The following is a 12,692-nucleotide window of genomic DNA, read 5'->3' as shown; positions in this document are numbered from 1 at the left end:
ATTACATAAAAATCAAGAGATTTTTACAATGTTTACAATAAGTCCAGAAAGTCTGACCTAAATGTTTTCGCTGCCAATAAAAACATTCCCCCTCTCTTCAAATGCAATATAATATTTAGACTATCTAAATTGGTTTCAAAGTTCAATTTACCAACAAACAAAGCAGCAAAGGACCACCAGTGCTGCACAACTCAGTTAGCTGCCATCACTAGAAATGAGAGAATTGCTTCTTGCCACAGAAAATGCTCACAGAACTGTTTTGTTTCTCTTGTCCTAATTCCAGAGGTGGGTTGCCACTTAAAGCAAATTACTTGGATTTTCCACAGAACATGGTTGAAAGCAAGAAGTTTCTCCCTTTCCAGCAAAGCATGGAAATTCAGTAAATCCATTTTAATGTCATGATCAGCAATTTGACCCAATTATTTATCAGCAATTATTTATCCTTTTCTACCACCAGAGCCCACAGCCAGAATTTTGTGCAATGTCCACTCCACAAGGGGAACAAGGTCTGAGCAGCTGTGCAGAAAAACCTTCCAACAAATCAATTTGTGTTTGGAGAGAGATGCTCCACTGTTTCCTGTGGTATGCAGAGCAGCTCAAAGGTTAGATTTTTCAAGGAAAAACCCACAAGTGACATTTTCAAAGCCAGACAGGAAAATGGACACCCATTTTGCCTTCATCTTCAAGGTGATTTACCTGAAAATCCAGGATTCTTCTTCCTTTTGCATATCTGGGATTCTACACTAAAAAAAAATCTCTGCTTACAGGCTTGGAAATAAAACTCTCTTCCCTCTTCTTTGTTGCAAAGTTATCAAGGGCCTCTTTGTTCTTGTGTGGTTCATTAAAAAAGAAGAACTTTCATTTTCCCCATAATGGAATTTGTGCCTTCAGAAACTACAAATATCCCTGAAACAACCCTACATGGAATCTGCTGATATCAGATTCACATTTCCCTCAGAAACACTCTCACAAAGAAAGAGAAATAGCTTTTCATAAAGGAAACCAAAAGAACTTGAAAAGTGATACAAAACACAATAAAGGAATTTATTTCTAGCAGAGCTTTTCTGAAGTGTCTATCCTTTTGGAGATGTGTCAAGAGTTTCCTAAAGGGTTTGTATTTTTAAAAAACACTATAAAAACACACTCGGGTTTCTTCAGGGATTCTATCAGGCTTCAATTCTAACTGATTCTCTGAAAAGAATCAAATTCTGCTACTCTAAACACTGATGCCAGGTGGCAGAGGGGATCCTCCACCCCAGCACTGTGCTCATGTTGCACCTCAAGAGGACTCAGTGCAGAGAATTCCTTGTTCCAACTCCAGAAAAATTAATCTCTCACCAAAATTAATTAGAAAAATTAAGTCCTCACCACCCCCCACCTCGACCATTATTGAGGGAGCTGGGTGTAAAATGCATTTGCATTTCAGCAAGATGTATTTTTATTATTTTATTTTTATTATTTTATTTTTATTATTTTTAAGTGCCTGCTAATGCTGCCCATGCTTTCTTGTACACACCACCCCCATTTTCAACTGGCATGGTAAAATTGGACCCTTTCCATTTTCCCTGTTTTCCCCTCTCAGTAATCCCTCCTATTTCCAAAGTTCCTTATCCTTCCTGTGAACATTTATCTCAGCAGCAGGCTGGAGCACCAGGCTCTGCTAACAAGGAGAAAATCCCCAGTGAATCCTTGTCTGGTTTAATCTTTATTTTCAGACCATTTCTTCTGCAACATACACTAATTATTTACTTTCCACTGTGGATTCTTTCCTTTTCTCTCTAAAATCCTTTTCAGCATGGCAGAATTTCTGCCACTCATCAGGGCAGCTGGAATTTCAAACACATCACTGCTAAAGACCAACTTTAGCTTTGCCTTCATCTTCTCAGCAGCCACTCCTGTACACCAGCCTCAAACTGAGTAAATTCCACTTGGTTCAAACTTCTCCTCAAATTTCACTTTCTGTTTCAAAAACTTATTTCAGTCTTAGCAAAGGTCAGAAATATAAAAGGTTATAATATCTATTTGCCACCCCTACTCAGATTACTTTATTATTTCACCTCAGAATAGGAACTGGGGAAAATTACCTAAAATGGCACTTGAGTAATTTCATTATTTTGGCAGAGATGGTTTCTCTCAGCTTTAGGTAAGAGATTTTCCTTTCAGCTAGATTATTCAAGCTTTGTCTGAGCCCTCACTTTTTTCTGTGATAATCTTCAGCAGACAAATCAAAAGATATATTTCTCAAATGGTCCATCCTGGAGTACATCACCCCATTGTTATTTTTCATGGCACTGACACATTTTTTTTTTGCACATTTTCTCTTACCTGGATACATTCCTGCACAGAGCAGGGTTGCACATCTTTGGGGAGGGCAGGAATGGGGAATTTTCCTGCTGTCCATGGACAGTAAATCAGATTTCAACTCAGTGCTGTGCAATAATCAAGAGAGACATCTGCTGGCAATAACAACAAAGAACCAGCACCATCAAAGCTGGTTATCCTATTTACCTATGTGGATATACACCTAGCCATGAAAATTAATCTTTTAAGGCTAATTAAAAATACCCAATCTGCTGAACCCACACCTTTTTTTCAGGACACCCTCTCCCAGGTGCATCCTGTTTCATTTGTGATGCATTTCCTCTGGTTTTGTTGGATGCGGTTTGCTGCTTTACTCCAGGGGAATTAGGAAAAACAGTTCTTTACTAGGAAAATTAAAATAGCAATGCAGTATTACACAGAACAATCCCAACCCTGCCAGAGTCAGAATCCAAGCTGGCACAGTCAGTCAGTCAGGGTGGTGGCACAGTCCCATTCCATGGTGCTGCATCCTCCTGCAGGGGCAGATGTGGTTCAGCTGGAGCAGTGCTCCTGGAGAAGGGGCAGTTTCCTCTGAAGCTCCAGGGATGATGTGCAAGGGTCTGGTTTTCCTCTGGAATCCAGTGGAAAGAAGGTGCCTTGGTGTCCAAAATCTCAGTTTTTCTCTGGGTAGGAAAGGCTTGGCTCCTGCCCTGGCTGGAGCATCTCCCAGTGGGATGATGGAATTTTATCAGCCATGCCCTGGGATTCAGTGGCCATGAGCAGGAGATATCTCCTCGAGGGAGGATGGGCTGTGGGAAGATAAAGATGATTGCCCAGCTGGTTTAAAGCTGGCCCATTAGCAGATAATATGTGCCAGGAGATCAGGGTCACTGCCACACCCAACCTCAACAGATGGTGACAGAATCCACATTTCTGGCCACATCCTGTATTGCAACCCAAGACAGTATTTGATAAATATGACTCCTGTAATTTTAGCAAATTAACAACAGGATGCCATCCATTAACCAATTAGTGCACAGCAATTAATTGTAAACCATCCAGCTTTGCTGATACCTTAACTAACATCACCCAGGGCAATGTCAGTGACCAAAGGAGGTGTGATCATTGGCACAGCTCCCTCTACTCCCATAGGTACCTAAATGAGATGACCTGTTCACATTTTTGCTGTAATTTAGTACTGAAAGTAAGAAAACAGCAGAGGTGGCTCAGGTTTAATTGAAAGCTCATCTTTTGTTGGATCAGGCCATTGAATTGTTGTCCAAATGAGTCAATTGCAGGGAGAGGAAAACAATTTTACAAGAGGCAGCAGAAAATTTACAGTAGCACACCTGCCTAAACAGTAAAAAGCCCGAGAAATACTAATGCTTCAGGGAAAATATATTTTAAACAAAGTTATGCTAATAACAGAGGAAAGCTAAACAATCCGTCAGCAGACACCAGTTGCTATTTCTGTTTATGAGCCACACATCTTGTCTGGACACTTTAATAAAGCAGCCTTAATAGGCTCAAAAAAAAAAAAATGCTGATTTTCTCGTAATTTCTTTTCATTGGTGCATGGCACCAGTAAGAGTGAGCAGAGGCATATTGCCCTGAAATACTGGAACGACATTTCTGCTCTGAATCTGCTGGGCTGTGTGATGAAAATGACTCCTAATGAAACCCCTTGTACCATTATAGCACAGTCTCAACTGCAGTCACTGTGTTTTTATGTTTGGCACGAGGCAGTCTCCATTATTCCTAGTTAATGTGAGTGGCAAAGATTGCACTTGCTGATAGGATTTCACATTTTTTGATAGGATTTCACATTCCTTAGTAGGATTCCACACTCCTTGGTAGGGCAGGATGCAGCTCTGAAGAGACCACTCACATTCCTCTGATCCTATAATTAGAAACCATCTTAATCTCCAAACTGCAGCACTCCTAATCCTGAGGATAACCAGGATAAACTGTCTTTCACAGAAACTACTGCAAAGTGTGGAGAAAAAATCACTTTACATGACAGTGATACTTACACAGTTCTGAAAAACATTTCACAGTGCTGACCCTTGAAGATGTGGTAAGCTTTTAGCACAATGCTTAGTCTCTAATTATAGGGTAAATTATTGAAGAAAAAATCTTACAAACCCATGAAAAGGCTTTTTTGCTAATGCCTATTTGAATTAGGTTATGAGCATGTGTATATTCACAGTGAAATCCATGTGAATTTTAGATGCATGAAGCCTCCCAATTAAATTCTGAGACCTGTAGATCACAACATCACCTGAAAATGCACAGATCTATGGCAGTGTCAATTCCCAAAACACACAAAAATACATTTGGCTCTCACATGTAGATTCTCTCCCAACACCTCTCAATTCAAAACAGGAAAAAAACCCAAAATATGCAACCCATTTGAACGCTTCTAAGTAAATTATAAATTATAATAATACATATTTAATTAATATTAATTATAGATAAGTAATTAATAATAATATTGTCAACCCGTAAGATTAAATGGTTCTACAATAAGAATTTCAGAAAATGTTGGGAGTGTGGCATAACAGCAGCCAGGAGCAAGATGTGAGTCTGCTTCAGGGCTATCCAGGAGTTCTATTATTTCACAGCTGGTGTGGATTGCATCTCTTTAATTCTTTGTGTGGTGAACTGTGAATTTTTGAGCCACCTCACCTGCTGTGATGACTCATTTCAGCAGCAATGAACCCAGATCTCTTGCCCAAAGCTCAGTGGAATTCAGTTTTCTCATCTCACAGCATCTCTCATTATTTCCTTTAAATTGCCAGGTACACAACTAAAACAATGTAGTTTCCCAAAAAAGAGACAGACTGTGAAAAATTACATTTCAGAAATGAGGTCATCCTGGACATAAATTTGGAGAGAACCATCAGGGTTTGACAGAGATTCATGTTTAGGGAAAAAGCACCCATGGTTAACTCAGATGCAAACAGAGCTAATCAAAGTATTTACCTGCAGATATTAACATGCAGATATTGCTCTATCAAAATAACTTCATTTCTTCTCCATCACCCTACACATATTCCTGCAGAAGATAAAATGCATAAACCCAAGGAATTTCAAGAGAAAATTTTCAGAGAGCCTGCAGGCAGACCAGTTTCTAATGCTGCTTTTATTCTCTTTATGCACCCTGCTCCACTTTGGCAAAAATGCAACATCTAAGCCACTCCTGAAGCCACCAGATTCCCAACACTGCATAGAACAGGAGAGAATGGCACAGAGGAGAAAAACCTCAAAAACATAAAAAGGCTCCCCAGTTACCAGACTGGAGTGACTTTAAGCAACTCCTGTCTACCAGAAATTTCTTGTTTCTTACTTCATGTTGTGTTCCTCAAATAAGGCAGGCATTTTGAACTCAGAAATCCTCAGAGAGGGGCAGTCACAGCTCCTCTGCCAAAATCTCTGATTTTTGTGATTGAACACAACCACAAACACTGTAAGACTAAAACAACACTACTGAAAAAGTTAAATTTATACCTTCTAGCTAAAACTGCATGTCTTCTTCAGGTGCTAAACATGGCACAGACTCACCTGAAGAGAAAATAAAAATTCATTTCTTACAAAGCTAGCTTTTTTTTTTTGTTGTTGCATTTCTGTTAATCAGTCCAAATTTCTATTTCAGGCACCAAGTCTCTGGTTAATTTTGTATTTCAATTGAAAATTCATCTCTCAAAAAACTTTTTAATTAGCACTTCTTTCGAGTCGTATAATTGTTAATTAGTTGCTCTCTGTTAATTTTAAGTTTGCTGGCAAAGTGCTCTGAGACTTTATAAATAGCCCACTTCATATTTGGGTTGCATTGCTGGGATGTGACACCTGTGGCAGGCCAGGCACACATCAGGGAAGGGAGTGGCATCCTTCTGGAACCAATTCCACTGAGAAAACCATCTAACTATAAATATATTTTTCCTATATATAGACTGAAACCAGGGGGAACTCAGGAAAAACAATTGCAGGTTATTAACAGCAAATGAAACTTCTATTTGTAATGAATAATTAATGATTAATAAAATTATTACAGAAATGCCCCAAATGTGAGAGACAAGGAGCACAAAGGATCAAGGTGAGAGCAGAAGGGTCACAGCAAACACAAGCTTTGCTTTTTTACAGCACCACAGCTCCCAGAGAGATTTTTAGATGCTTTTCCCCTAGAACGGAGAAAATACAGCAATTTTTGCTGGAGAATCTGAATGAATGACAGGGGGAAAAAGATCGCTGGGAATTTGGGAGCTGAAAATGGGAAGTTGATATAAAATATTTTATTGGACCAACCAGGATCTCCAGTACAATGAAATTGACTTTAAAGGGCAGGAAAAAAAGACAACTCAGCTTAAAAAAACCCCTAAACTATAAAGAAGAGATAGCAGAATATTCATGCTTGAGCACCAACACAATCCTCAACTCTGTTCAACAATGTGATTTTTACATTATAACCAACACATTAGATGTTAAATCCAACTTTTTGCTCTAACCTTTCATGATACATCACTGGCAACATTCTGAGGGTCAAAACTGACATCAAAATTGCTCATAAAAGGGGAAGAGCTGTAGCTTTTGTGGCTTTTACAGATACTTGGAGCAACCTGTGTGCAAACATCAATTCACACACACATTCTGTGTTTCTGAGTATCATTAGTTATTGTCATTAACACTGCAGCTTAACCACTGCCAGTAATATGAGAATATTTCAGCTGCCCTCAAACTCCATCATTTAAATTCACTGTCCTTGCAAAGCCTTTCAAAGAGCTATTGTGTCTGTATTTAATGAAGTAGTGGAGCAAAAGATTTGCTTCTCCAAGACAAACATTCTCATAAGCATTTAGGCACACAGAGATGGACAGAGTGTTAAATGTGCTAAATGTGACAAACTGGGACACAGCAACAAGCATGTGTTTGCCTCCCTCTGCCGGATCTCATCTGTGTAGCTATTGGCCAAAAAAACCCACAAATAGACACTTTTTATCCCAAATCTCTGTTCTTTGTATCATTTATGGTCAGCCTGTCTCTATGCAGAGCCCAGGAGCAAATGCTCCCAGCTTTGGTAACAAATTTCTAATGCCAAAGGTGAAGGCAGGTGTGTGACCTGTGTGTTACACTATACATGTATCTTTTCTAAAAGCAGAATTTTTCTCACAACTCACAGTCTTGATGAGCAGAAAAGAACTGTCTGAAATTCAGCAATTCATTCAAAAATTCAGCTGCTGGAGAGCAGCTCTGTGGAGAAGCATCTGGGGGTCTTGGTGGACAAAAATTTGCCCAGCACTTCTTCCCCCAAATATTGCCAGAACATCAGGGACATGATCCTTCCCCTGAACATCAGGGAAAACTTATTTACTGTGCAGGTGACCAAGCACTGGAACAGGCTGCCCAGAGAGAACTCATCTGAGCAGTGTTTATTTCAAATATCTGTGCTCCCTTTGCAGAACATGCAAGTGGTACTGGAATTTTAATTAGGCAAGCACACTGCATGCAACACAACATGCATTAACTCAGAGCACACTCCCTTAACATTGCACATTAAAATAAAATACTGGGTGACTCCTGCCACTGTTTTTCTGTCCCCACCACTTTTCAGGGCACAGACTGTGACACTCTGGTGACAGCTGGCATCTGCAGATCTGGCAAGTTTCAAAACATTCACATCAGCATTAGCCCACAGCTCAGAGCACTGCACTTAAAAGTACACAGAAGTTCTGCTTCTAGAAAATAATTCTGTTTTATTCAAGGGAAGGCTTGAAAAATGGAATTCACTCCAGAGCATGTAGCAGTCCCTTAGGGTCTGTGTACTGTTGAGGTTTGCTCAAGGCTGCATTAGTGGTGCAGTGGGATTTTCAGCTTGTTTTAAGTGAGCTTACTGATCCTGACTAAACTCTACAGCCCCTGCAGTCATCAATACTTTATCAAACAGTACTGGCACAGCACCTCTCTTGCTAGGGTTCTCCAAAATACCTCAAATCAGTTCAAATCCATCCCAAAAGTCTTCCTGCTGGAAGCCTAGGGGAACTTTTCAGCCTCAGAAGCAATCAGCAATGCCCTCACTTGCTGCCTAGGGCTGGAGAAGGGCTGTCATGTTTAATGGAATTAAATAAAAAGAAGAAATAGTCCAAAAAAAGGCTAAATAAATACTCACCAATCAGTATTAATAACAGGTCTCATCCTCAAATAAAAACAAACAAAAAATTCTAGGGAGTAGGGGAACACCTATCCCCACCCACCAAAACCCTCACAACCTCACAATCCTGAACACCAGATATGCAGAGTATCAGCTATCTGTGAGCAGCCACCTGAGGATGAATTTTCCCTCATTTCATCACCAACACCCTTCCATGGTCAGTACCTGGCTTATTTCACACACAGCCTTCAAGACAAACCTCTGAAAACTAAGACTTTTAGGACAGAACCTTCCTCACTTCTTTTAACCAATGCTACTTCCAGAGGTCAGTGCACATTTTCAAACACCCAGAAATAAAACTGCCAGGTGAAACTCCTGCCCTTCCACAGGAAAACTGGGAAGAGGCTGGGGAGAGGTCAGGGAGAGAAGGAATCACAGAATTCACAGAATGACTGGGTTGGAAAAGACCTCCAAGATCACTGAATCCAACCCATGCCCTAAAACCTCAACTAAACTATGGCAGTGAGTGCCACATCCAGTTTGTTTGTGGCTTTTAGCATATCCAGGGATGGTGCATTTTAAAAATCCTTGGATGTATTTAAAAAATACTACACCATCACCTCCCTGGGCAGACAATTCCAGTACTTGATCACTCTTAATGTGAAAAACCTTTTCCTAACCTATATTTCCCTTGGTGCAGATTAAGACTCTCATTCTGTCAGTGCTGCCTGGAAAAAGAGACCAAGCCCACCTGGGCACAGCCACCTTTCAGGGAGTGTGGGGAGTGATAAAGTCACCCCTGAGTCTCCTTTTCTCCAGGATAAACATCCCCAGCTCCCTCAGTTCCTCACAGGTTTGTGTTCCAAGCCCCTGACCAGCCTCGGTGCCTCCTCCGGAGGCGCTCTGGAACAAAGGGGGTGTGAAAAACGAGCTTCACTTTCCTGGTGGATTTTAAAAAGTTTAGTAAAAGACAATAAGAGACAACCAATAAAGCAAAAGGTTATAACAGCCTGGTGCTTGGCGTTCAGCTGAGAGCACATCTGCTCTTTTGGAGACGCCCCTTAAATTCATCAGCCTGTTGCATAGACTCGTCATACATTTTCAAACTTTTCTACAAGCTATTTTCCATATTCCAAGAACAATTTTACATTACTCCCTGAGTCCACCTTCTCAGAGCATGCGGGTTTCTTGGCCCTGGTTTTAACTTATTTTTATCAGTCTTAATTTGGGCTGTGGTCTTTAATTTCTGCATATGGTCTGTGCTGGTGACTGGTATTATCCGATTAAGCAGGTAATTTATTTATTACAAAGATACTTTATCATCCTATGTCACTCCTAAAGAAAACTGTATATTAAAAGCCATTTCAACAGCACACATACAGGATCCACCAGTCAAACCCAAGGATGATGGAGATTATTCTCTTTTACTACCTAGATTTCATTGCTTATTTCTCAAGCAAGAAAAGCGTCAGCATCATTTCATCAGATTCACGGATGGAGCTGTACCAAAAAGCGGGATGACATGCCTTAACGGGTTGCAAAAAAACCAGTACCATCAAAGATGTATTTAAAACAGAGGGGAATGGATGGGGTAGGAGAGGAGCTGGAACAGAGGGGCGGAACGCTGCTGGGGACAACGGCGGGGTTGACCCGGGATAAAATTCAGGGAAAACCGCAGGGAAAAACTCGGAGACAAAGGCGGGACTATCCCGGGGAAAACCTCAGAGGAAAATCCTCGGGGGCTGTCCCGGGGAAAAACTCGGGGAAAACCTCGGGGCTGAGCCGGGGGAAATCCTCGGGCACAACCGCGGGGACAAGGGCGGGGGCTGACCCGGGGGAGGCTCGGGGACAACGGCGGGGCTGTGCCGGGCGGGCTCGGGCACAACCGCCGGTGCCGGCGGGCGCTGCGGGGCACAACGGCAGCAGCGGCCCCGGCAGCATGACCGTGCAACGCCCGTCCTGGCCGCCGCTGTACTTCCCGCATTTCCACGGCTCCGAGCCCGTGCCGCGGGCCGCCGGCGGGGCCTGGGCGCCGCTGGCCGCGCTGTGCTGGCCGTGGCAGCCGCTGCCGGCCCGCTACGCCGCGCTGCCCGCTGCCGTGGTGCCGGAGCCGCCGCGCCTCTGCTGCCCGCCGGGAGCGCCGCGGCCCGGGGAGCTGGCGCGGCGGCCCCCGGAGCTGGCCCAGCTGCGGCTGCAGGAGGAGATGTGCGAGCTGGGCATCCGCCTTAAGGAGCTGGAGCTGGCGGCGCTCATCGGCGACGGCTTCGACGCCAGGCAGTGTGCGTGAAGCGCCCGGCCCGGCGCTGCGCGGGGAGATGCGGGCACCCGGTACCGGCACCGGTACCGGCACCGGCAGCGGTTCCGCCCCGCACAGCCCGGCCGCGGCGCCCCCCGGCACTGAGCCCTAGAGCGGGAGGAGCGTGGGGCGGGTTTGGGGTTCCAGGTGCGTGCAGGAGCGCTGCAGGCAGGAAAGGCTTTGTCCCGGGTCAGCCAGCCCGGCACTGCTCACTGCTCTCAGCAGAAAAGGCTTTGTCCCGGGTCAGCCAGCCCGACACTGCTCACTGCTGCAGTAGAAAAGGCTTTGTCCCGGGTCAGCCAGCCCGGCACTGCTCACTGTTTTCACTGCTACATGCAGAAAAAGCTTTATCCCGGGTCAGCCAGCCCGGCACTGCTCACTGCTGCAGGCAGGAGAGGCTTTGTCCCGGGTCAGCCAGCCCGACACTGCTCACTGCTGCAGTAGAAAAGGCTTTGTCCCGGGTCACCCAGCCCGGCACTGCTCACTGTTCTCACTGCTACAGGCAGAAAAGGTTTTGTCCCGGGTCAGCCAGCCCGGCACTGCTCACTGTTCTCAGCAGGAGAGGCTTTGTCCCGGGTCAGCTAGCCCGGCACTGCTCACTGCTGCAGGCAGGAAAGGCTTTGTCCCGGGTCAGCCAGCCCGGCACTGCTCACTGCTCTCAGCAGAAAAGGCTTTGTCCCGGGTCAGCCAGCCCGACACTGCTCACTGTTCTCACTTCTCTCGCTGCTGAGAGCGAGGAGTCACAAAATCTGCGTGTGTAGCCCCAAAACCCCCAAAGTCATTCAATGGCAACAAATAAACCACCGCAAATAAACCACCATTCGAGCGAGAGGCAGCTCGTACATGCAAAATGTGTCAAAACCCCGAGGTTGTACATCAGCTCTGATGTAAAATAAAAGCCACAGATAATCGGAGGAATAAAAAAAAATTCAAATACCAAAACACACCCGCTCCCACCCCCCCCCCAAAAAAAGAGCCCCAAACAACCCACACTAAAAGAAACCACCCACCAAACAAAAACACCTCCACTTAAATTATAAGTGAGCTTGGCATTTTAATTTTGCAATCTTCTGGCCATTAAGGAAGTGCAGGGAATAAAATAGTTCAGCAGGTGATGATGGTACTGAGAATTCCAGTGGTGAGGCCAACAGCTGTAAGGATTTGATGCTCATAATTTCCTGCAAGGCCACAGGAAATTTTCAGGAAAGCAAAGGTTATAAGAATACAGGAAAATTATCCATCAGAAATATGCATTCAAAATATGGTCTCAAAGAAATTCCAATCAGCATTAGCATTAGTTTGCACATATTTTTCCCTTCATTATAGCAATACATACCTCTTTCCGTTTTTAATACCTGTTATTTTTCAGATATTTTTTCAGATATTTGCTAGCCAAGGCATTGTAAGGATTATTAGTTTGCCTAATACATTATTGAATTTACTTAAAAGTATTGTAAGTTGTTAATGACATCATTAACGACATATTATGTTTCATTCCTGTTTAGATAAAATTCTGAAGGCACTGGAAGAAAAGAAGATACAGAGCATGAAAGCCATGCAGAACCTGAAGTAATGCCCACCAGCATATTGAGGATTATTTCAGCTGGTTGTTTGCCACTATCACAAATTTGTGGAGTGTTTTAATGGGTTTTCAATATTTTGTTTCTACTCACTATGTGTTCTCCTGACAAATCAAAAATATAGCATATTGTTGATTTCTTTTGTGTATTATTTGTCTGGTACTAGGTACTGGTAACACTACTGCGTATTTTAACCTTTTTTTCCCCCTCCAATTACTAGATGCAGGAAGTATAGAATATTTTCTTTAAAAACACTAAGAAATCAACACTGTTTTTGTCAGGATTCCCAGCAGTCTATATGTGTAGCTGGAAAACACAGAAATGGCAATATAAAATATGGTTGAGTTTTGTTTTAATGCTAAGTATATTA

At 43.1% G+C, this 12,692-nt stretch overlaps 1 protein-coding gene across 1 annotated transcript; it reads left to right on the top strand.

The window, feature by feature from the left end:
• Positions 1–10,028: 10,028 nt before the first annotated feature.
• LOC306803979 (uncharacterized protein C11orf91 homolog) lies at positions 10,029–12,470 on the top strand (the record flags this gene model as incomplete). The annotated part of the gene is made up of 2 exons (XM_079310001.1): positions 10,029–10,725; positions 12,248–12,470. The coding sequence occupies 2 exons, from the start codon at positions 10,029–10,031 to the stop codon at positions 12,313–12,315; spliced, it is 765 nt and encodes a 254-aa protein (XP_079166127.1). The 3' UTR covers positions 12,316–12,470.
• Positions 12,471–12,692: the final 222 nt, after the last annotated feature.

This window comes from Erithacus rubecula (assembly GCF_903797595.1).
Source record: "Erithacus rubecula genome assembly, chromosome: 6".
NCBI lineage: Eukaryota > Metazoa > Chordata > Aves > Passeriformes > Muscicapidae > Erithacus > Erithacus rubecula.
This window is presented reverse-complemented; position numbering and strand designations above follow the sequence as displayed.